General features: G+C 32.0%; 4 protein-coding genes across 6 annotated transcripts; 3 read left to right on the top strand and 1 right to left on the bottom strand.

Moving 5' to 3' along the window:
* Nucleotides 1–2,195: 2,195 nt before the first annotated feature.
* XTH26 (xyloglucan endotransglucosylase/hydrolase 26) lies at nucleotides 2,196–3,713 on the top strand. The gene is made up of 4 exons (XM_047302722.2): nucleotides 2,196–2,428; nucleotides 2,550–2,650; nucleotides 2,781–2,974; nucleotides 3,097–3,713. The coding sequence occupies exons 1-4, from the start codon at nucleotides 2,245–2,247 to the stop codon at nucleotides 3,503–3,505; spliced, it is 888 nt and encodes a 295-aa protein (XP_047158678.1). The 5' UTR covers nucleotides 2,196–2,244; the 3' UTR covers nucleotides 3,506–3,713.
* A 643-nt stretch (nucleotides 3,714–4,356) lies between these two features.
* On the top strand, nucleotides 4,357–8,213 carry LOC124829242 (casein kinase 1-like protein 3). Its single transcript, XM_047302712.2, has 15 exons — nucleotides 4,357–4,532; nucleotides 4,651–4,691; nucleotides 4,831–4,900; nucleotides 5,034–5,182; nucleotides 5,432–5,527; nucleotides 5,639–5,709; nucleotides 5,947–6,008; nucleotides 6,093–6,156; nucleotides 6,259–6,343; nucleotides 6,418–6,544; nucleotides 6,876–6,958; nucleotides 7,033–7,090; nucleotides 7,186–7,301; nucleotides 7,469–7,662; nucleotides 7,755–8,213. Exons 1-14 carry the CDS (start codon nucleotides 4,457–4,459, stop codon nucleotides 7,649–7,651), a joined length of 1,281 nt encoding a protein of 426 aa, XP_047158668.1. The 5' UTR covers nucleotides 4,357–4,456; the 3' UTR covers nucleotides 7,652–7,662; nucleotides 7,755–8,213.
* Nucleotides 8,214–13,035: 4,822 nt separating this feature from the next.
* On the bottom strand, nucleotides 13,036–16,862 carry LOC124829243 (putative lactoylglutathione lyase, chloroplastic). 2 transcript variants are annotated; one of them, XM_088114362.1, is made up of 9 exons: nucleotides 16,699–16,862; nucleotides 16,217–16,415; nucleotides 15,986–16,119; nucleotides 15,812–15,876; nucleotides 15,395–15,607; nucleotides 15,259–15,306; nucleotides 13,981–14,088; nucleotides 13,668–13,808; nucleotides 13,036–13,299 (listed from the first exon to the last, which is right to left on the bottom strand). In XM_088114362.1, exons 1-9 carry the CDS (start codon nucleotides 16,796–16,798, stop codon nucleotides 13,258–13,260), a joined length of 1,050 nt encoding a protein of 349 aa, XP_087970488.1. In that variant the 5' UTR covers nucleotides 16,799–16,862; the 3' UTR covers nucleotides 13,036–13,257. The 2 variants fall into 2 exon arrangements, with proteins under 2 accessions (XP_087970488.1, XP_047158669.1); XM_047302713.2 differs by having other exon boundaries at nucleotides 15,995–16,119; nucleotides 16,699–16,860.
* A 1,898-nt stretch (nucleotides 16,863–18,760) lies between these two features.
* On the top strand, nucleotides 18,761–22,053 carry NINJA (Putative interactor of JAZ). 2 transcript variants are annotated; one of them, XM_047302715.2, is made up of 4 exons: nucleotides 18,761–18,920; nucleotides 19,050–19,273; nucleotides 19,933–21,041; nucleotides 21,341–22,053. In XM_047302715.2, the coding sequence occupies exons 3-4, from the start codon at nucleotides 20,051–20,053 to the stop codon at nucleotides 21,835–21,837; spliced, it is 1,488 nt and encodes a 495-aa protein (XP_047158671.1). In that variant the 5' UTR covers nucleotides 18,761–18,920; nucleotides 19,050–19,273; nucleotides 19,933–20,050; the 3' UTR covers nucleotides 21,838–22,053. The 2 variants fall into 2 exon arrangements, with proteins under 2 accessions (XP_047158671.1, XP_087970031.1); XM_088113905.1 differs by lacking the exon at nucleotides 18,761–18,920 and having other exon boundaries at nucleotides 18,948–19,273.
* Nucleotides 22,054–22,940: the final 887 nt, after the last annotated feature.

The raw sequence follows: 22,940 nt of genomic DNA on the forward strand, positions 1-22,940 counted from the left end.
ATGATAGCATTTTTCACACTAAATTTAAAATTACACAAAAATGAAAATAATAACTTATAATGCACTAGAGTCAAGTATGTATTCAAAGAATAACATAAATTACTTTAATCAAAATCCTATCAAAGTTAATATGATAAACTTAATCTCCAAAAGTTAAATGTCCAATCACTATTAAATTTAAAGTTCAATACCATAAATACAAAATTAAATATAAAATTATTAAAATAAATATAAAGCATATGGACATATATATTTTGACACAGTTGACTTAGTTCAACTAAAATAAATATAAAACTTTACATTAATTTATATATCATTTATCAAAGTTTAGATCTTATAATTTAGTCTTTGAAGTAAATGTATAATTTATTTCCAATAATTTTCCTACAGTTTAGTTCTTATAATAATTTAAAAAGTTTACTTATAAGATCCAAATCATAGTTTTAAACAAAATTTCAAGTTTTAAATCTTATTAGTTAATAGTGACAAACATATATTATTTCCTACAATTTAATCTTTATCAATTTCTTATAATTTAACTCCTATAAATTTAAACAATTTAAAGGACTAAAATAATTCACTCCTATAATTTTAAATAGTTTAAAATATTTACTCCTTGGAAATAAATTAAATTAATTCCTATATTTTAAACAATTTAATTAATATTTACTCTAAGCACAATTTTACAAAATTTAAAAGATTTACTTATACAAATTAAATTAATTTAGTTCATTTAATTTTAAAGAGTTTTAAATTTAAAAATTAAATAAAATAGTCATCTTTATTTTTCCAAACAAAAATCAAAATTTCAATATCAATGATAACCATCACTATCAATTTTATAGAGGTATTCACCTATTGTCTTCAGTTGAATTTTCAAAAATTAATCATGAATTCAATTTTAATAAACTGAATATATAGAACACTTTTCTTAATTACTTAAGGTTGAATACTTGCAAAGGAATATTTATTATTATGATAAGATGGAAATACTAACAGACACAAAATGAAGCATGAAGAAGAAACTCAAGAAATATAGCTGCAAGACTTCAATAATTAATTTTAATAAATTTAGGGTATAGAAAAATGTTAGCACTTCTTTATCATATCAATAATATGAGAGATTTTGCAGTGTCTTAGTTTGAGATGGGATTGTATACGAGAGATTTTGCACTGACTTAGTCAATTCTGCATTATTTGTTCTTGATAAAAGAAATCCCAATATGGAAAACCATAAATGAGTAATGATGCTTTCATATACACAAAAATTTTACATTAATTTGATATCATTATTTTTTTAAATTTTTTTAAAAAGTATAAAAATTTATTTTTTATGATTATTTTTATCTTGTAATACTTATCAAATAAATGGAAATACGTGTACTGTTATCTTTGTTCATTTAAACTTTAAGGTAATGTTTCTTTTAAAATAAAATAATGGTATAATAATACATTTTTATATTTATTTGACATACAATAAAAAAAGTAAAATGGTCATAAAATAATAAATTTTTGTCTTAAGAAAGAAAATAATAAAAGGTAATAATTTTTCTTTAGAAAAAGAAATTATGAATTGCAACTTCACCAGATAATATACTAAAAAACAAAAAGTGTTCTTAATCTTAAAAAAAGAGCACAAACAGTTCCTGAAAAAGAATATTTTCTTGTATCAGGTGTGCACGACCTTGGTGGTCACTCATCAATGGTAGCTGGATATAACTTTTCCTACCACCATTGCACTACACTTTGGCACGACATTTTTCTCCGCGTTCCAGCTAAGTCTGTTTTCTTTCTTTTGCTTTCATGTTCTCAATTCATCACAAAACAAAATTTCAAGTTCTGATCATCAAAATCAAAGTGCAGTGTTTTGTTTTACTGATTAAACTCCTTTACTGCATATTTGTTTTCAAATATAAACTTTACTATTATGATCCATTCATGATAACTGTCTAAAGTACTTAAACATGAGATACAAGAATATTGAATGTATGTATTAAAAGTTGAGTTTGATCTTTACATTAATAATTACAATCCAAAAGGACAGCTAATGTTGTCAAACTTATTTATGACAGCTGAGGTTAATTCTGTTGGAATTTTGACTATCTTATAAAATAACAATTTCAAAAACAAAATCCTAAGGGAAGGTCAAATATTTCTCAGAGAATGTGACATTGCTATTGCTATATAAAGACATCAAGAACCAGGAGACAATGCATTGGAGTTTTCACTTCTAAAACATCAAACATGTTCATGTCTGTTAACATGGCACAATTTGAAAAATTGTTGGTGGTTTTGTTCCTCTGTGCTGTGGCATCTAGCATAGTCATGGTAGATGCCACCTTCTCCAAAAGCATGTATATCACTTGGGGTTCTCAACATGCATCAATGCAGGGTGAAGATCTCCAGCTTGTGTTGGATAAAACCTCAGGTGAAAAAACTCTAGTGGTTTTGCAAAAGATTAACAACCAATACAAACAATGTTAAAAGAAGTTAATCACTCTATATTATCATCTTAATCTGAAATATTTGGTGTTGTATTTGAATTTCAGGATCTGCAGCTAAAACAAAGAAAGCATTCTTATTTGGAAGTATTGAATCACGAATCAAGTTGGTTCCTGGTAATTCTGCAGGAACAGTTACTGCATATTATGTAAGTTCAATGGTGCAGATTATGAAACACCTGATCTTTTCCTATTGAAAAAACATGTAGTGAATTTCAAATCAGTTAACTTCATCAAATTGCAGTGTTGACCAAATACTTGACACATAAATTTGTGCAGCTTTCATCTACAGGAAGCCAACATGATGAGATAGATTTTGAGTTCTTAGGCAACATTTCAGGACAACCATACATTGTCCATACAAACATATTCACACTAGGAAATGGAAGCAGGGAACAACAATTCTATCTCTGGTTTGATCCAACTGCTGATTTTCACAATTACACCATTCACTGGAACCCAGTTGAAGTTGTGTGAGTAGATAAACTATCAAAACTCTCCCAGCACTGAGTTAATTACATCATTTGTACAGGAACTATTCACTTTCAATTGTGTCATTACATGATCTATGTTATTTATTTGCTTGCTACCTCAGGTGGTACATTGATAGTATACCAATCAGGGTGTACCGTAACTATGAAAATGAGGGGGTTGCTTTCCCAAACAAGCAAGGAATGAAGGTTTATACCAGTCTATGGAATGCAGATGATTGGGCAACAAGAGGTGGACTTGTTAAGACCAATTGGAATGGTGCACCATTCATAGCTAGATTGAATCATTTTAGAGCAAGGGCTTGCAAGTGGAATGGAGCAATCAGCATCAACCAATGTTCCTCAAATATCCCTGCCAATTGGTGGACTTCTCCCACATACAAGCAACTGAGTTATGCTCAACAGGGTCAGCTGAATTGGGTCAGAAACAATTACATGATCTATGATTATTGCAGAGATACCAAAAGGTTCCATGGACAGATGCCTCCTGAATGCTTCAAGTCACAATTCTAAACACCAGAGAGACTTGCAAGATCAAAAATGCTTTTTTTCATTCAATTATTGCTTTTGTTTTTGTTCCATTTGTATGTGTTTCAATCTGTGATTCCCTTCTGGATTTTGTACTGCAAATCAGCATCATATTCATTCCATGTCATTGGTACTTAGTCACACACCAATATTAATAAAGAGTAAATTAATAATTTACCACTTCTGGAAGAAATTTGTACTGTTGCCAATGATTTTACTGATACATTTATCTAAAAGCTTACTAGGTTGACTATCATGTCTATAGAGGCTTTCATTATCATAGTATAATAATATATAAGGGATGTCACACTCCATAATTGTGTCAATATCTTCAAATAATCACAAACTCAAATCAGAATAATGCAAACAAAAAGATGTTGGCTCTGCAGCAAAACATGACACATTCACATCTCAAGGTAATAAAGCAGAGTAATCATCGTTTAATCTGTACAATTTTGCTAATAAAAAAATAAAGAAACTCTACAAAGAAAACTGTAAGCAAGATAGTCATTGTTTTATCTCTTCTATTTTAATGTAATTTTTTATTTTTAAATTAGTTTTTACTTAAAAAAAACTATTAATTAAAAATCAAAGTTAACTTAATTTTTTTACTGAACACGTAATAAAAATGATTGAAAAACTAATTTTGTTATGATTACATATTTTATTTTGATTTTTTATGTATTTTAAAGCTTACAAAAATAAGAAATTTAAACTTTTAATTAAGTATATTGGATTTAAAAATATGGGCTGGAGGAAATGAGAAGGAAATAGGATGAAGAGGTGGAAAGACAAAAATACCCTGTAGTGCGTATTTGTTTGTTCTGTTCTCCACCAGTGATTTCGTTTGGTTTGGTTTTGGGTGTTGCTGCTTTGGGATCCAAGCGTGCCTTTGTTTGTATTGTTGTAGCAGCAGCCGTCGATAGGGTTAAGGCCATGGAGCGCATCATTGGCGCCAAGTACAAGCTAGGTCGCAAGATCGGAAGCGGATCCTTCGGCGAAATCTACCTCGGTTTCTCTCTCACTCGATTTTTCATCACGAATCTCGTTTCCTAATTATTATTGTTGCAATTGTTGTTGATGATGTTAATATTATTGGGTTCTGATTGCGATTCAATTCAATTACGCAGCGACGCATATTGATACCTTCGAAATCGTGGCGGTCAAGATCGTACGCTGCTTTCTACTCCTGCTCTTTTGTTTAATTTGAAGTCCTGTTGTTTCTGCTCAATTCGCTTGTTATTGGATGCGTTATTTCGTGTTTGAGGTTTAGGTTCGATTCTGTTAAAAAAAATTGTTCGGTATTGCAGGAGAACAGTAAAACGAAGCATCCGCAATTGCTTTACGAGGCCAAGCTCTACAATATTCTACAGGGAGGAAGTATGTTTTTTCTTGATTGCTTTAAGCGATTTGACTTAATTTTTATTGTCCGTATGGTGCATGTGTGTGAGGTCGAGGGTTTTACTGTGAGGAAGATGGTGAGGTTTGGAAGTTTTACATTTGTTTCATCCAGGTGGCATCCCGAGCATAAAATGGTGTGGTGTCGACGGAGAGGACAATGTGCTTGTTATGGATTTGCTGGGACCTAGTCTTGAGGATCTGTTTGTTTACTGTGGAAGAAAGTTTTCCCTCAAAACCGTGTTGATGTTAGCTGATCAAATGGTAACCGGCCATCTCTTTAAACTATTATTGTTGGACATATGGATTACTGTGTCGTTTGCTAGTTGTCCATGGGTTCATCTCAAAGGACAGCAAAACCTGTTTTTACAGCCTTGTTCTGTTATTTAGTCTCTTAGAAAAAAGAAATTGCCGTCGGTGGCACTGTGTTGTAAGTTTTTGTGCGTCGTGATACTAGGTTGGTGAAGTGAGCATTTGATGTTGAATTTGCTTTTCTTTTTTAATTTTGTGCAGATGACTAGAATCGAATATGTGCATTCTAAAGGATTCCTACACAGGGATATAAAACCTGACAACTTTCTCATGGGACTTGGTCGTAAGGCAAACCAGGTGACTAGCATGTCATGTTAAAGTTTTCATTCATTTGTGGTTGACTTGCACTGTTATTCCTTCAGTTATCTGTTGGCATCAACTGAAGAGTATTCACGTTGTACTTGTCAGGTTTACATAATTGATTTTGGGCTTGCAAAACGATATAGGGACTCCTCAACTAATCGCCACATTCCTTACAGGTCACTAACTTTATACTATAGTATTCTGTTGAATTAGTTTTCTTTCCTTTTTCTTTAGTGTGTGATGTTTGAGTCATGTAATTTTCGTCCTGTCTTCTACTTGCATATCCAAGTGATTTCTTAGTAATTTTTCATGAATAAAACTTAAGATTTTTAAGAGTATTTCTTTGTTTGTTTATTCTCTTCTTTTCCCTGATAAATATGCCAGAATTAATGCTAACAAATTGTACTGAACAGGGAAAACAAAAACTTAACAGGGACTGCTCGCTATGCAAGTTGCAATACTCATCTTGGGATTGGTAAGTCGGAAAAGGTTATTTAAGCTCTTCACTGCGCATAAAATGCAAATTTTACTTATGTTCAATTTGTATTTTATTTTGTAGAGCAAAGTCGACGGGATGATTTGGAGTCACTTGGGTATGTGCTTCTGTATTTTCTCAGAGGAAGGTAGACATTCTTCTCATGATACTTTTCTTCCACAAACATTTATCTATTGAGAGCAGTACAATGAAATGTGTTAACTTTAAATAACTTAACTTTTGTGTTTAGCCTTCCTTGGCAAAACCTAAAGGCTGCAACAAAGAAGCAAAAGTATGATAAAATCTGTGAGAAGAAAGTAGCAACTCCTATTGAGGTTAGTATTTGGATATTTTGGACATTTATCGATGTGAAGTGTCATGATTCTTATTTGTCTGTTATTTCCCACAGGTTTTATGCAAATCTCATCCCGTAGAGTTTGCTTCATACTTTCATTATTGTCACTCTCTGACCTTTGATCAGCGACCTGATTATGGATTCTTGAAGCGCCTGTTTCGGGATCTATTTGCACGTGAAGGTGATTATTTTGAAGATTTCTTGAATAATATTGAATCATACTTGGAGGATTGTGTTTATATTCCTTTGGAATAGCATCTTTAGGCATGGAAGATATTAATATAACTACTAATTGAGATTCAACATGTCCTTTAAATATATCAAAAGAAAGGAAGTGAGTTTTTAAAATAAAAAGGAAAAAAAAGGCAATATAGATGCTATCTGTAACTCTGCAATCTTTATGTTATACACACATACTTAGTGTGAAGCACTAAGCAACATCATTCGTGTCCAATAATTTGTCTTTGTTTTCTATCTACAGTTATGTAACTTATCCTTATTGGTATGTGCAGGTTATGATTTTGATTATGTATTTGATTGGACTATTTTAAAGTACCAGCAGGCACAAAAGAATAGGGCCCAACCTCGCATGTCTGTAAGTATATTTACCTTACGTGTATAGGGGTTTGAGTGCGCCCGTGCTTATAATACTGTTTTGTCATATTACAGACGGTCCCTGGAGCAAGCAGCAGTCCTGTAGTGCCAATGGATGTGGACAACAATCGAGGTTGGTTCATCTGAAATAAGTTATATAACTTTGTGATTCTGCTTAAACATGTCTTGTTCATTATCACTTATTGACCTGCATTAATGCTTATTCAGGGGATGTCTCAGCAGAACGAATTAAATCAGGCAATGTAACTGGTTCCGGTGTTAAAATTCAGTTTAAATCACCTGGTTTAAAAAATCTGGGTTCTGAAAAGCCTCTTGACAAGAATGTAAGTCATCTTTGAATAAATATTTATGAATTTTGCTATGATCGTCTTAGAACACTTAAGAGACAATTCATTAGTTGCAGTTGCAGGCTATTATGTTTCAATATGGAAGAGATCAGTTTTTAACATTTAACAGGCATGATTTAATTATTTTGTTCATTTACTTGTAGATTTTTGGTGAAGCAAATATACCCTCTACCTCATACTCTCTTGCTGGCACCTCAAAAAGGAACTCTTTGAAGCCTGCCTTGTCCACTGAAGCTGCAAACATAGTAAACGGGCAAGGAAGTAATAAAATTGGCCCTTCAAGTAGCTGGATTTCATCTGTTCAGCGCATGTCTTCTGCCAAATGAAAACGGATATGGTAATTTATGGTTCGTAATAAATGTGTTGCAGCGAGTGTTATTATCACTGTGCCCCAATCTATCGCTGACTTCCTGTTATGCTGTTTCCCAGGTTTGGTTCTGATATAGAAGATTCCCGTACACATTTATGAAGCTGCAAAAATTCATGATATTTGCTTGCTTCAACCTTACATTTTTGGTCAAGAATTTTCAAGTGATCTATCCAGGAGACTGCAAATGTGCTGCCAGGATGATAAATTTCAACGCTAGTCATCTTCTGAGACCATCTGTGTTACTTTTTTTCCTAAGGTGACTGCAAATGATTGTTTGGTATAAATTACAGACTACCCAGGCTTGGCTGCTTTGATGTAGATAGAATTCAAATGTGACACGCAGCAATCTTGTGTATCCATGTTTTTATGTAAAATTAATGCGTGAATGTAGCCTTGTTTCCCCTTTTTTTACTTGATGATAATTATCATTTGGCCATATGATATATAAATACATATATATATGGTGCACAGTTTCGTTTAAATTGATTGATGATATTATGAATTGTAGTATATTTTCAGGTGGGTCTGATAAGATATATTTGATTTTTAGTTTTTGGCTTTTGTTAGCCATTAATTTTTAGCTGAGTTTTTCTCAAATATTTATCAACTATTTTGGTGTTCTGACTTCTTCTATCACTGTCAGATCATTTGCCTCCGATGATGGTAAGTTGCTATTCCTGTCAAAGTGATCATGTTTTAAGAGAATCTAACTATCAAATCAGAGGCATAATCATTGCAGAATGATTCCTGAAATAATGATTTCTTAACAGAAACCAAAGGTAGTTTTTGGTAGCAGTTACTACCTAATACTTCCAACTTGTAGTTTTATGTTAGTCTGAGATTACTAATTTCTAAGATCTGTATTTCATCATTGGTTTTTTCCATTTTAGTCTAAATCTGGATGCTATTCAAGAAAAATCTCCAGTGGACCTGTCACTGTCAAATTTTGAATTTTATTCAATTATCCATGGTTGATAAACAACGATTTGCTCTTTTAGATTACCTCTTTTCATATTTCTTATTTTTCAAAATTTTATTTATGTTGCTCAAAAAGCACTTTTTTACTTGTAGGTGTAGCTTGAATTTGACGGTCAGCCAGATTAACTATAGTCATTCTTGGGATGAATGAAATCTGGTTGTGTCAATGTAGTTCAAGGTTCGGATTGCTGTATTTTTTTTAGTGCATGATAGAACTAATTGCATGAGCAGCTTAATTATCAATCAGTTCACACTTTCTCTTTTGCAGGATTTCTTTTTTCAACCTATATTGTCTGAAGGGTGAGATATGAGTGACAATTGGTGTTATACGGATGTCATTGTCAACGGGAACATACCTATTCGTACATAGCACTTTGGGGAAGTACTTGTGACAAGCTTGACAATTGATTTTGATGTTGTTTGTGATATGGATGTTGGTTAAGATTTTCGAAGGTCTATGAGTTTATTCTTGCTGGTTATAAGTAGGCCTCTTAAATCGAAATATATGCATAGAAAGGAAGATCATTTTCGTAGAGTGAGAAATACATGCATAGAAACGAAGTTTAATTCCTTGTGTAAGTTATTTCAGTTAAAGACATTTTTAACGTTTGTAGATATTCTCTTAGAAGCAAAGTTTGAAGTAACTGACTATTGATTGGTCTCTTCTAATAACTCTTTGCTAAATGAAACTTGCATTTTTATATTTAGATTATATTAACTGTTTGTAATTCAAATATCTCCATTTGGACATCTTGACCAATCATGACCGTTACATAAATTTTTTAAGATGAATTTCTTAATTTTATCTTTCACTATGGATCCAGGAAACTTTAATATTTTAATTAAGTAAACTAATGAAAAAAATTTAAGTTTTAAGGATAACTTTTTCCTCTCCTTTATCTCATTTTCAACAAAATTTATAGTTATTTTTGTCAAGTTTTTTTTTTAAAAAAAATCAGTTTTTTTTTGAAGGAAAAAAAACTGCAATTATGTAATTTTCTTAATTTTACTATTTTTATTGTGTAATTAAAAAAAATAAATTCTTGTTTTGAAGTAATTATTTGGTACAAGGCATGATTAGTTAATTAGGTAATAAAATGCAAACACAGAAATTCTTGTCTCAACTATTTTTACTGCAGAATACTAAGATGGAGATCTATTTTTAAAGCGTGCATAAAAGATAGATATATATATATATATATATATATATATATATATATATATATATAAAAGTGGTTTAACGTATATCAATTTTTTTATTTATGATAAAGATCTAAACATGTGAGATACCAAATTAAAATGTAATGGTTGGTAAACTTAATGTTAAAATTGGGAAATGGGTAACAGTTTAATCTAAGGGATTAAATGAAAAATAATATTGTTATCATTCACAATTTAAATGTGTTAAAAAGTTTTGTCTTGGTTTCACCCTAAATGAGGCTAGAGACTCATTCAAGCTAGATTTAAAAGAAATAAAAAAATTAAAATAATTTAAAGTTATTAATAAAATACTTATTTTTTTAAAATTTAGTAAAATATAAATTAATTTCAACTTTTAGATGTAATAATTTAATATGTATATATGTTTTAATAAAATAATATCATTTTTAAGTTTTTTAAATTATAATTATTATTTTTGAAGATAGATTAATCCAACCTAAAATTTGGCCATTTCAATTTAGGTTTGTATTATTTAACTTTGACTAATTCCATTATTCTTAGTATTAGGATCCCCTTGTTAAACCTGTTTTTTTAATTCTAATTTAGACAAACATATGTATAACGACATTGATTAATTGTCACAAAATTAAAAAAAAAAAAAATCTTGTGAGCTGAAGATAATATCTTAAAAGAATGTTGAAAAATTAACATTCTTTAAATATCTAAACGTTCCTCTTAAGTGTACATCTTTTAAGCTTGTGAGAATTTTCACATGTTATAACTATTAATAGATCTCAATGTGAATTATAATACAATATATTTGCTAGACCGTGTTTAGTTTTAAACCATTTACATGTATTTTCTAGAATCAAAGTAAACTATTGGAAATATTGGTGCATGATAAAGAATGAAAAAGTCAAAACTATTAATATTGTCTTTCAGTATATATTTCTCGTTGTGATCCAGAACATTTTTTCGCATGAAGATCTTGTTGGGATTATTAAAGTAATTATTCACACAAATTCTTAACTGTTCATGATGAAATTTTTGTGTTAACTTTCTGAGAAAAGGAGAGATACAAAGCTGAAATAACCAACTGAAAAATTATGAAGCTCAATATTTTATAAGTGTTAGATTCAAAGACATGAGAAATAGTGCACAAGTCACATTTCAACAAGTAAAAAAATGGTTGAGGCCATCATATGAGAAGAACTGAAATTCTTAACCTCATTTAAGCACTTAACTGATACTGATTTATCTTGTTCAAAACCTTAAGAACTCTCACTACTTCATTCAGCACAGTTGCTGGATCAGTAGTTTCAAGTCCAACCATTGCAGCCAATACTTCAACTTTCTCCTTTGTTTTTCCATCTTGCAGCAACTCCTCCAAACTCACTTCTTCATCTGATTCATCACCACATGCCTCATTGCATGAATCTGTGTCTGACTTGGCATAAGAAAGGTCCTCAAGAACATCACAATAGCCAGATGAATCTTCAGTTGGTGTGAAGGAATTGGAATTGTTTAGCTCATTGAATTCAATGGTAGAAAACATGGGGCAGAAACTGAAGAGGGTGTGATTATTTGGTGTGAAGAGGGTGAAGGAAAAAAATGATGAAGTGAAGAGTTCTTTCTCTCCAAAGGGTACCTTTGAGCTTTGTCTGCCATGATTCATTGTTGATGCTGAGGAGTAACACTTGAAAGAACAAAGGAAGTTGATATATAAGTAAATCAGTGCATGCCCTTTGGCCAAATGAAGAAAACCAAGAGGGTAAAAGTAATAAGGTGATTATGGACCAAAGAAAGAAATCAAGGTAATTATGGCCATAATTCAATTGGACCCTGATTTTAGAAATCTGAGTAAGGCCTAATACTTTTAATATTTTTTGGTTAACTATGTATGGTCCCATCTTCTGCACACTGCTGTTTTACTATATAGTATATTTGACTTCTGTAGTTTTGCAGAACATGTTATATTCCCTTTTGGTACTTCATATTTGATTAACATCTATAATCTGAAGTTCCACTGAACCACTCCTTTCTCTTTAACACACATGCTTGTTCAGGCAAGAATGCTTGTTGAGGCATTTAACTCACACTTACAAACAGACACAATTGAGTACATTCATGATTGATGAAACTGGTTGAGTATAGGTTTAAAGATAAAGGTGATTATTCTGTGGGTGTGTTATGATTGATTAAGGGTGTTTATAAACATGTTCAAATGCCATTGAACAGTAATCTTGCAAATTTCTTCAATCATGTCAATTTTCTTAGAATGTGAGGAATGGAGATTGAAATGGTTGAATAAATGTGAATGGACATTGTAAAGGAGGAAGAGGAATAATGAGTGGCTAAAGCAGAGGCATGAGTGGGAATCAAACCTGTCCTTTTCTGTGCAGCACTTAAAGAATGATGTATACTACTAACTAGGAAGGTAAAACTTCACTTCACACTGATTCAATATCATTGCTTTCTCTCATTCACTTCAACCACTAAATCTTATCACAATTCAAGTCCACTCTCACTCTCCATATCAAATTTGGCTATCTTTCATATCCAAACTTGTTCAATCAAGTTTGTTCCTAAATATATTTTAACTACATAATAAACAGAGTACCATGTATGTGCAAAATGGTTTTACCTACCATTTAATTGCAGTTCATCATTGATATGATTTTAATATTACTCATAAAAGTCAACAAAATAGATTGTGATTAGCTATGTAACTTTTCTTTCTGATAAATAATGCTAACAGAAGGTGGATTGATAATACTTTTTGTTTCTGTATCTGAATAATCTTATATTATTTGAGTTTAAGAATCCTGATTAATAATGCCATAAGAGGATGTGTTGATAACTCTTTATCTTTTGGTATCTTAATAGTTTCACATTATTTAAAAATAAAAATCAAGAACAATTTAAATGGATTTTCCTCTTTTAATCCTTAAATATGTCTTAAGATAAAATCAGTTATCACCAAAATAATTGAAACTGTATTAAAGCAAAAAGACATAAAGGATCATTTGTATAGAGTCATTATTCAGTTATCTATGAATAAAAAATGGACTTGCATGATATACAATTTCAAAAAAAAAACATTTTTATTGAATTTTTTCAAGATTTTGAAAATATAAGAGATAAAAAATGTTATAAGAAGCTTGTTGTTTTAGTTTATTCATGCATTATGCACTTTATATATAAAACAAAAATGTGAAAGAATATTAATTATTTACAATATCTCAATCTTAAATTCCTAAACATAAATAATAAATAAATATATTTTTATCTTCGTATAAAAGATGTTTTTAAAGAATGAAAGATTTCCAAAAAAACTAAATTAAATAAAAAAATATTAAACAAATATTCTCCTCGCCCCAAATTTTGAGCAAGTCTCAAAATTGCCATGATGACTCATAAAAACTACTCCAGCTCCCTGCTGAAGTCAATATTATCTACAAAAACCTGTACATAAGAGGTGATAAAAACAAGTTAGTCACAAATGTTTCACTATAAGAAGTAATGATTTAATATACCCTTTTAGTTCATTATCTTTTTTCTTTTAGTTTTTTGTCCTTAGGTTTAAGAATTTCCATTTTAACTCCCTTAAAGTGTCATACTAATGGTATTAGTTAGGGTGAACTACTTGTGGTATACTGATGAAAAAGCTAATTTGGTCTAACAGAGAAACTTTATGGAACCAATGTGAAAACTTTCCAAACTTGAGACTAAACTAAAACCAAGTATAAGGAGGGACCAAAAGCGTATTTTAATAAAAATGATGAATAGACAACAGATTGGAAGTAGTGAGGAAAATGTCCACAGAACCATACAGTTTTCCAACCATCTGGATCCTCACATGATGTGATCTTTGTCTTTATGTCAGGTATTGGTCCAGGTTCCCGAGTAATCTTCCCTCCTGCAAGTTTAATTGCTTCGGCAGTTTTGTACACATCATCTGTAGCAATTGCAATCTGTGAACATAAAGAAACTGTTAACAAAGAAACACATGGTAGCAAGCATTTCAATGAAAAAATTCATATGAAAACTCAGCCATATCTTTACATCAGAAAACAAAAGGCAAAATTGAAAGAATGAATACTACTTAGCAGATTCGAATGAAAAATACTAGGAACTTCTGCTTACCTGAGCATAAGCATCTCCTTTATCATATTTCGTGACTCCATAGTTGTAAGTCAACTCCAGGACAGTACATTTTTCCTCTGGACCATATCCCAGTATTGCTATTGTGTTCTACCAAAAAGGGAAGAAAATTTTATACAATCACATGCCAATGCATCAAACAAGCCATGGGAACAATTTTTAGGCCAACAAAGCAAGCAAGATTGAACCAACTGGCAAAACTGGCTTAAACCTCAAAAGACTAATGGATGATACATGTATTTCAAGAGAAACATAAATCTGAAAGCATATGCTAGTTAAAATATATAGAATCTTTCCAAAAATATGAGGGAATAAATTGAAAGCAGGATTATAATTTATAGGCCATACGGGTGCATGTCCATAATCACATTGGATGATGATTCTTAATGTTGGTGTCTGTCTTTTGGACAATTGTAAGCTCACAAAAAAAGGGCTTGCTAACCTTCACAGGTGATTTTAAGGACAATTACGTACATAGAAGGTTTCAGTGACATCTAAAACCATATAGATACAGATGGATTGTATGGGAAGCAGAAACAAAAGGAATCATTGGTTTAACGTTGGTATTCTTGTTTTGTATTTAAAACATAGATAGAAACTTATGGAATCATAAATCGATAAAAGAAGAAAAAAGATGCTGTATACAACTTTTATGCTAAGGCACAAGTTATTCAACAAACCTCTGATAGCCCCAGGGAAAAAGAGAAAAAATTTCACCACCAACTACATGATAACCACAATCTTAATTATATCAAGTTGATAGCTGCACACTCAGATACATGATTTCACACAATAAAATACACAAACAGTCATTTGGTTGGACACATACGCAGAATTCTTCCATTCTAAATAAGTTGATTGAGGATAGTGCTGAACTGAACATATTTTTGCACACCACCAAACAATAGGCCACAAGTACAGCATGCTTTATTAGAATTGGGTTTTGAAAACACACACCAAAATGCCATAGCTCATACAATCGCAATGTCACTTTTAACTTTTCGTGGTACAACCCCAGAAAGAGATCATTGCACCTTAAAGAATAGATCAGAAAGGGATTTTGTCCCTCATGCCCTGAAGATTAACTTTCCACCCAGATAAAATGGTATCAGAAACAAAGACAGCAGGGCCCCCACAATGGGATATAAACCCTGAATTCTTGCTTATCTATTATGTTTTAGTTTAAAGTGCTGAGCATACACAACATACATTAAAAATCTCAGTTCCAAATATCTGTAACAGAATGAGTATCAAGGGCACCTTGGATTCTGGATCATCCTGTGTTCGAAGTAGCTCCATACCAAAAGCCTGAGCAGCAAGTAATCACAAATGAATAAATGTTTTGTATAGAAAATAAGAACACAGCAAACCAACGTAAAATTGCATTGACCTTCACCTTCTCATAAAATTTGATGGAACGGTCAAGATCACAAACTCGAAGCATTACTTTGCACAAAGGCTCGGGAGAGGGAGCCCTTTCTAAAAGTTCAAATTGATAACCATCAGGATCTTCAATAAATGCATTTACTGAGTTGCCTCCCTTGACAAGCATAGGCTCTCTAGTAATTTTTCCACCCTTAGCTCTGACAAGTTCCACTATTCTTGAGATCTAATAAATAATTATAAAGACTAGATAATTCTATATTATACATTGATTGGAAAGAACATAGAAATCCCAAGTAATAACCACAACTGAATCTTCATGCCCACAATAATAACAACAAAGTGACACATTTGGAATAGTTCACAAAAACATATTTTTTTACTAGTGAAGAATGTTTACAAATCATAGCAACAAGTTTGGCAAACTCACATCATCAACAGCAAGACCAAAATGACCAAATCCATCTCCAATGTCATACTTGTCAATCCCATAATCTGGAACATGTTAAAGGAAAAGCAACATTAGCAAAAGGGTTTCCACTATTCAATAATGTAAAATAAATTTCAGAAAATGCAAAGTTCTGCAATTATCAGGAATCCCAACTGCTCTTACTGTATGTGAGTTCAACAGCAAAGTGTGCATCCTCAGGCCCATATCCAAGAAAGGCATTAGTATGTCTCTGCTCTTGCATGTCACGCTGTCTGAGCAACTTCATTCCCAGGCACTCTGTATAAAATCTGAAATCTCGACAAGAAGTTTGTCTTTCCCATGAGAATGACGAATGTAGAAAATTATATAGATCGTTAGGTTCTAACTACGTAATCTTGGACATACTTTATGGTCTTGTCCAAGTCCCCAACACGATACACAACATGAAGCATTCTTCTCTTGTCATGTTTGACCCAATCCAGGGCATTTTCTGGTGCAGCAATTGAGGACGTGTTCCCAGATGCCTTCGCCCTCATGCAGTTATCATCATCATGCCTCAAAAACTTAGAAGGTTTCAGGCCAAAATCATGAAACCGTCTAATACCTACATAAAAACAATCCAAGAACAATCTCAGTTGATAAAAATCACACACACAACCTCATCGTGCAAGAGTGTTAATTCTTGTTAAAAACATGTGACAAGAACATACCAAATGCAACATTAATGCAAACAAGCACGATTTAATAATAAAAATAGGAAAAAATTAAATCCCTTTTAAATTGGGTATAAAATATTTGATTGATCACATGGTAGAGGAAAAAGATGGCATCTTTGGGGACTATTTGCAAAAGGGTCAAAGACATAAAGAGAGATGGTTATGGCTTACCGCTACCCAGATGAAAAAGAGAGAACTTTTGAGAAGGGTTGCAAGAAGAAAGGGAGGGTAACATGAAGGAAGAAATTGAGGGACGAAAGGAAGAAGCCATGGCAAGAAAACAGAGTGAAGTGAAGGTAGAAAAACAAAAGAATAATATTAGGCTAATGAAAGGGATTACAATGAGAGAAATGGTATATCACACCTAAAGTTCTAGAGAAAAATAAATGGTATATAATATATAAACTAGTATCACAAATATTATATTAAACAAGTATCATAAATATTATAAATAATTAATTTAGTTTTAAAAATTAAAAAATTGAAATAACTGATGATTTAAAATAATAAAATAATATATTTATTTTAATTTAAAAAATATTTAAATTTAAATTAATGGTTTAAAATTAAAACAAAATTATTTCAACTTAAAATAATATTTTTTAGAGAATAAATTAAGAAAAATAGTTATAATATAACTCTTAATTTTTTTTTATGGTTTGATTATTTGTTTATTTAAAAATACATATTTAAGTTCTTACATATATTATTTAAAATTTCATTTAATTCTTAGAAACTAAATTATTTTGATTATGAATAATATATATATATATATATATATATATATATATATATATATAATCTATAAAAAATAAGTAGGTGTAAGAGTAAATTGTAAGTATTTTTAAGTAACGTTTATATGTAGTAAAATATTTTTTTATTGGTTACTTAAATATCTCTTACATGATATTTCACACAATGTCATCAAGCAATTAAGAAAAAAAAAATATTAGTGTAGTTTTTTTAAATAAGTAAGAAAATTCATATTAGAAGTAAAAATAATATAAAATTATTCAAACAATTAAAAAACATTTTCTTAAAATAATTACAAGAGGTCTAGAAGTAAAACAGAAAAGGTGAGACTTGTATTTACAAAATTTTAAGAAAATCTAGAGTTAGTAATCTAATTCGTTCTATATAATTTAGGAAATGTCGTACGGACAAATAAAAAGGAAGACTCTCTCATGAAGATCTCAAGTTTTTCATTATATTCTCTTGTGTCATAAGACTTTTTTAACAATAAATAAATGCAAAAATGAAAATTAAAAAATTACTTGATATATATAACTAAAAAATTACAAATTAAGTCTAGCCACTAATATATATTAAGTAATTTTTAAGTATATATATATATATATATATATATATATATATATATATATATATATATATATTAAGTAATAATCAACATGATCATCACAACTAAAAAATCAGTTACAACAAAAAATTGAACAACCTAACTATTTATTTAGCACCTAATACATACTAAATATGTATTGATTTACTAACCAAACAAACTTAATTTTGGCAATTAACTCAAATTTCTAACCTTTGCTATATTCCTATCTTATTTCTGGTCAATCAATAATGGCAACAACAAAACACCAAAAATAAAATAAATAAAGTGGTAGGTGGCTTCTACTTTAAACCACGCTATATTAATTATAAGATCTATCTACTACATTATTTTTGTTTTCTTTTAAATCAATATACCTTGTCACTTGATATATATATATATATCACATCTCTCATGAAGATATTTATATTTCTTATGAAAAATATTCGAATCAAATTTATTAATATTCTGGCTGAAATCATGAGTTAATGAACTCAACTTGCAAAATCCTAATCACCATAATGAGTGAACTGAATTTAGAGTTTTCTTAAAATGTGGAAAAATATAAATATTTCATTATTATTTGAAAATTGATGGTTAATAATTATTATGTATAATTCCATAATCCTCCAAAATCTAAAGCCAATAAATAATAGGCAAACACGTTTTCATGTGATGTTTTTTCTTTTCTTTGATATTTATTAAAACGTCATTACAAAAATATAAAATTATCAATATATATCAATATCTAATTTAATAAGTTTTTTGTGTTGAATTGATTAAAAAAGACATCTGATTGACCCACCTACTCAATACTGGTATATGTTTGTTATAAAATATGAAAAAAAGAAAAAAGAAAAACATGTGAATATATCAAATGGGATCCAACGTAAGAATCACACTGGCAATTCCAACGTTAAAAATTTGCTATTTTTTTTTCTTAAAAAATATATTATCCTTTAAAGCATTTTCTCTATTACAGTCTCAATCTTCCACTGATACACAGAGAGATGCAGACTTGACCTAGGGTTTTGATCATCCATCTTCCCGATTTCGGGTATATATATACTTCTTCCCCTTATACCATCACTTTCTTTGTTTTTTCAATGATTGGCATGTGAACCCTATTTTCCTTGATTCTAATTTGCTTTGATGGTTCTTCGTCCTCTCCCACGTGCATCTACAGAGCAAGCTTTGGATCTTCGATTGGAGCCTTACCCATTTTTTCTTATCCTTCAAGCAACGCTTTGGGGTATCAAAGGTTCCAAATTGAGGGGGGAAAAGGCACTCTCTTGTAGCTGCTGATTTGGCCTATGGCTTTTGGCTTCTTCAGATTGGGGGATCAGAAGCAAGAATTCCACACCCCTTGGGAGAGTATGAGAGAGAGGGAAGATTTGGATCACGAGTAAGGTGAGGTCTTTCACTTGATTCACATCATTGCTTGCAGTAAATTTGACTGAATATGTGTTTTTTATTCTGATTTGAAAATTTGTTATTCTTATAATCTGCTGTAGATTTTGAAGTTCTATTTGAGAGTGTTTGGTTTTGGTGTTTTTTTTTTTAATTATTTGTTTATTGGACGGTGAAGTACCTTAAATGGTGTATGATGCTTCAAAGGGGTCTTTAGCTTCCCCATTTTTTTTAATGATATCTGTCCCATCTTTGGTCATATAGATAGGAATAAGTTTTTTGTTATTATGTTTCCTTTCTTAAAGTGAAAGGATAAAACATAGATATAGTTCTTTAGGTGTTGTTTGTGCTGTTCTCCAATCAGAATTTGATTTTCATCTTAATATACCACCTAATCGTTTCATGTATGATGTGGATTATTGAGGTGAAATTTCAATTTTAATCAGAGAACAATACAAACAGTGCTTAAGGAACGGTATCTAAGCTTTATCCTTAGTGAAAACCATGATTATGTTAATAATTTTCACTACATCAACCTGTTATATGCCATTGGTAATGTTTGTTTTGTTTGATTTCGAACTAAAATTGCATATATTTATTAAACCTGCGTTGTGCCATTGATAATTGCTTGCCATGTTTGACTTCAAACTTAAATGCAGATATTTGAGGACGGTTGCTTGTGGTGAAAAGGTGTGCGTGATCCGATGAATTATTATGGAAAATACAACGTGAAGCTGTTTGATCTGTTTTGATTTTGATAGGCTTGGATATTAGAATATGGAGGATGAGAGTGGGCTTGAGCTCAGCCTGGGTTTGTCTTGTGGTGGCTCGTCTGCCAAACCCAAAGGTAAGAATGGTAGCTCCTCAGATAGTAGGGCTGAAGAAGTTGGTAGAGGTGGCAAGATGGTGGATGACTTTAAGAGCATGTTTGATAATGCTCCTCAGAAGCCTGAATCTATTAGTGGGACGCGGAGAACTGATTCCCCAAAGCCTGAGGAGAACTTCTTTAGTGACCTTTCAAAGGCCAAAGAAGAGAATGCTTCTTTGAATTTAAATGGAAGAGGATTTCTGGTAGCAAAGAATAGTAAACCTCTTGAAATTGAGGATGAAAAACGGTCAGAGGCAGCAAATAAGCGGAAAATGCCTTTTGATGAGATACATAGTCAAAAGAAGCATGACAGTGATGTCCACCACCCTGATTTACATGACAGGGCTAGAACATCTCATATATCTATAACAGAGGACGGTTCAACTGCAGAAAATGAAGATGTGGCTGACTCTGAAACTGAGAACTCCACCTCCAGGCCCATCTCACACCACAGTGATGGTTCCAAAGGATTCATCAGAGTTGGTTCTTCTTCTGATGCAGCAAAAGAGGTTCGTGGAAGTGCTGACTCAAATGCTGCTGACTTTAACGGGCAGAAGAGGTTTAATGGGTCATCAGAAAAAGATTTTAAGCACACAAACATGAATTACGGTGCTTCCTTTTCTGTTCAACCTGTAAATATGATGAATGTATCTTACCCTTCTTCAGTACAAGAGTCTAGCCCTGTTGGGGCACCAGGCCCTCAGATACATGGAGTGATGCATGTAATGCCTGCTGCAACTGGTGAACGTGCAGGAACCCAACCAGTGAATAATGGGAACCTGCCGGTGATGTTTGGATATCCGCCTGTTCAGCTTCCCTTGTTGGAGGACCAACCATGGGGTTTGGTTTCTCGTCCTCAACAATTACACCCTTATGTTGGCAGGGGTCCAACTAACCCAGGTACTCTTTATATGAATCGAACATATTGGTAAAATCTTTCTAATTCAAACCTCCTCCGTAAAAGTGATTGATAAATTGTTAAAATGTTTTGGACTGTGCATTTAATCTATAGTGCATTATGGTTGCAAGATTGATAAATTAAACCAAATATGTTAAATCTCATATAAGATTGAAATATTAAACTTATAACCCGTTTATGTCAGAAAAGTTATCACTGATAAATGTTTGTATATGTTTCTGTATTAATATGTTTCTGTATTAATTGCAAGCTCAATTATAATGTTATTGTATGGATATAGCTGCACTCCAAGTAATCTCAAACAACATATCCGAGGCAATACCATACGAAGGAAGGCCATTAGATCGTTCCAAAGGAGATGGTAAACAGCGTGTCACTGAAGAAGGCTCCTCTTCGCAACCTGAAGATGCGAAAGGAAGAAGCACAAACCTTAGGGCCAAAGATATATCAGACCAATCAGCAGGAGAAGGTTCCATCATTGATTTTTCAAATATTAAGCCCGGTCTTGCTGCAGATGTTAAATTTGGCGGATGTGGTTCCTATCCAAATCTGCCTTGGGTATCCACCTCAGGTTCAGGTCCAAATGGCAGGACAATATCTGGTGTTACTTACCGATACAGCACTAACCAAGTTCGAATTGTCTGTGCATGCCATGGTTTCCACATGACCCCTGAGGAGTTTGTTCGCCATGCAAATGAAGACCAAGCAGCTGCAGAGGGCAACGGAGTTTTGGGGGCAGTAGCAAACGGCAATCCTGCTGCCCCTTCCCATGGCTAGTCTTGTACCGTCTAATTTGTACCTTAGTATTGAAGTTCCCAACAGGAGAATCAGGGAAATCGGGCTTTAATTTTTGTATAGATGAATGAGTTTCCTACCATTTTTCTGTACACACTTTGATAACTTGTTTGGCTATTCCTCTTTATTTACTTGTAGCCAATGCAATCAAGTTTGCACTTGTATGTAATAATGGGCCTGCTAGCATTATCTGTTCAAGGACGTAGCAGTTAGTAATGATTCCTTATCTAAACAACCTTAAGAATTGAAAGACTTATTTCGAATTCATTATTTGATGCTATTATACAGAATATTTTTTCGAAGTTTAATTTCACGACATTGTGGTTAAGATTAAACATTAATTTGAATGGTATATACTATTATTGTCATTGCTGCTGAAAGTAATGCTTCCTTTTCAATTATCGAACGTCAGACTTCCAGAAAATCTGCACCCACTTTCCTCTTCAACCAATGCTTTTGTCTTCCAAATTCCCCATTCTAGAAACGTGGCAAGCCCATTCAAAAGGGGCATGGGCAAAAATCAGTTCTAGATCACTCCATTTCTCGAGGGAATTAATGACCCTCCTGAACTGCCATTTCCCTTTGTTTTCCCCATGCTCAAACGGAGCCTCACTTGTCCCAGAGGATATAATAAGAGATGAAGAGTTTTTGTGGCAAATTCCATTTTTAGATAGGGAGCTTCAAATCTTTAAATATTCACCTAATTTTTCTTTTATTGTTGATATCATTTTGTTGCCATGGCAAACTTACAGTATTAGTTTCCTATCTAGTCATGTGTTTGAAAGTGTAGTAACACGTGATTCAACATGGATAATACCATATCTGAACTAAACTCTTACTTTAACTCTTTCTTCCTTATCTTGCTTATCTTGCAACATGTAATAAATAATAATCATCCAAATCTAGCAGTTCATTTTAAATCGAGAGCTTAAATATGGCATCATGCCAAAGGGCAATAATATCACCCTTTCTTTCGTGTTTACCACGTATCATTAGCATTATCTTTTCAGCTGCTGCTGTCACCACACAAGCATGGAAAAAAAAAAGCATTGCTTTGACCAAACGTGTTACATAACCTTCTACCT

The sequence above is a fragment of the Vigna umbellata genome, chromosome 4, assembly GCF_029865625.1.
Source record: "Vigna umbellata cultivar VRB3 chromosome 4, Vumbellata_1.0, whole genome shotgun sequence".
Taxonomy (NCBI): Eukaryota; Viridiplantae; Streptophyta; class Magnoliopsida; order Fabales; family Fabaceae; genus Vigna; species Vigna umbellata.

What these genes read in the sequence shown, in the direction of transcription:
- XTH26 (XM_047302722.2), top strand. Translation starts at nt 2,245, where the DNA reads ATGTTCATGTCTGTTAACATGGCACAATTTGAAAAATTGTTGGTGGTT. An exon ending in GAACAGTTACTGCATATTAT is followed by an intron (nt 2,651 to 2,780) that starts GTAAGTTCAATG and finishes AAATTTGTGCAG; the next exon opens with CTTTCATCTACAGGAAGCCA. An exon ending in TGGAACCCAGTTGAAGTTGT is followed by an intron (nt 2,975 to 3,096) that starts GTGAGTAGATAA and finishes TTGCTACCTCAG; the next exon opens with GTGGTACATTGATAGTATAC.
- LOC124829242 (XM_047302712.2), top strand. Translation starts at nt 4,457, where the DNA reads ATGGAGCGCATCATTGGCGCCAAGTACAAGCTAGGTCGCAAGATCGGA. An exon ending in CAATATTCTACAGGGAGGAA is followed by an intron (nt 4,901 to 5,033) that starts GTATGTTTTTTC and finishes TGTTTCATCCAG; the next exon opens with GTGGCATCCCGAGCATAAAA. An exon ending in GGATGTGGACAACAATCGAG is followed by an intron (nt 7,091 to 7,185) that starts GTTGGTTCATCT and finishes ATGCTTATTCAG; the next exon opens with GGGATGTCTCAGCAGAACGA.
- LOC124829243 (XM_088114362.1), bottom strand. Translation starts at nt 16,798, where the DNA reads ATGGCTTCTTCCTTTCGTCCCTCAATTTCTTCCTTCATGTTACCCTCC. An exon ending in ACTCACATACAGTAAGAGCA is followed by an intron (nt 15,877 to 15,985) that starts GTTGGGATTCCT and finishes AACATGTTCCAG; the next exon opens with ATTATGGGATTGACAAGTAT. An exon ending in TTGGTCTTGCTGTTGATGAT is followed by an intron (nt 15,608 to 15,811) that starts GTGAGTTTGCCA and finishes ATTATTTATTAG; the next exon opens with ATCTCAAGAATAGTGGAACT.
- NINJA (XM_047302715.2), top strand. Translation starts at nt 20,051, where the DNA reads ATGGAGGATGAGAGTGGGCTTGAGCTCAGCCTGGGTTTGTCTTGTGGT. An exon ending in CAGGGGTCCAACTAACCCAG is followed by an intron (nt 21,042 to 21,340) that starts GTACTCTTTATA and finishes GTATGGATATAG; the next exon opens with CTGCACTCCAAGTAATCTCA.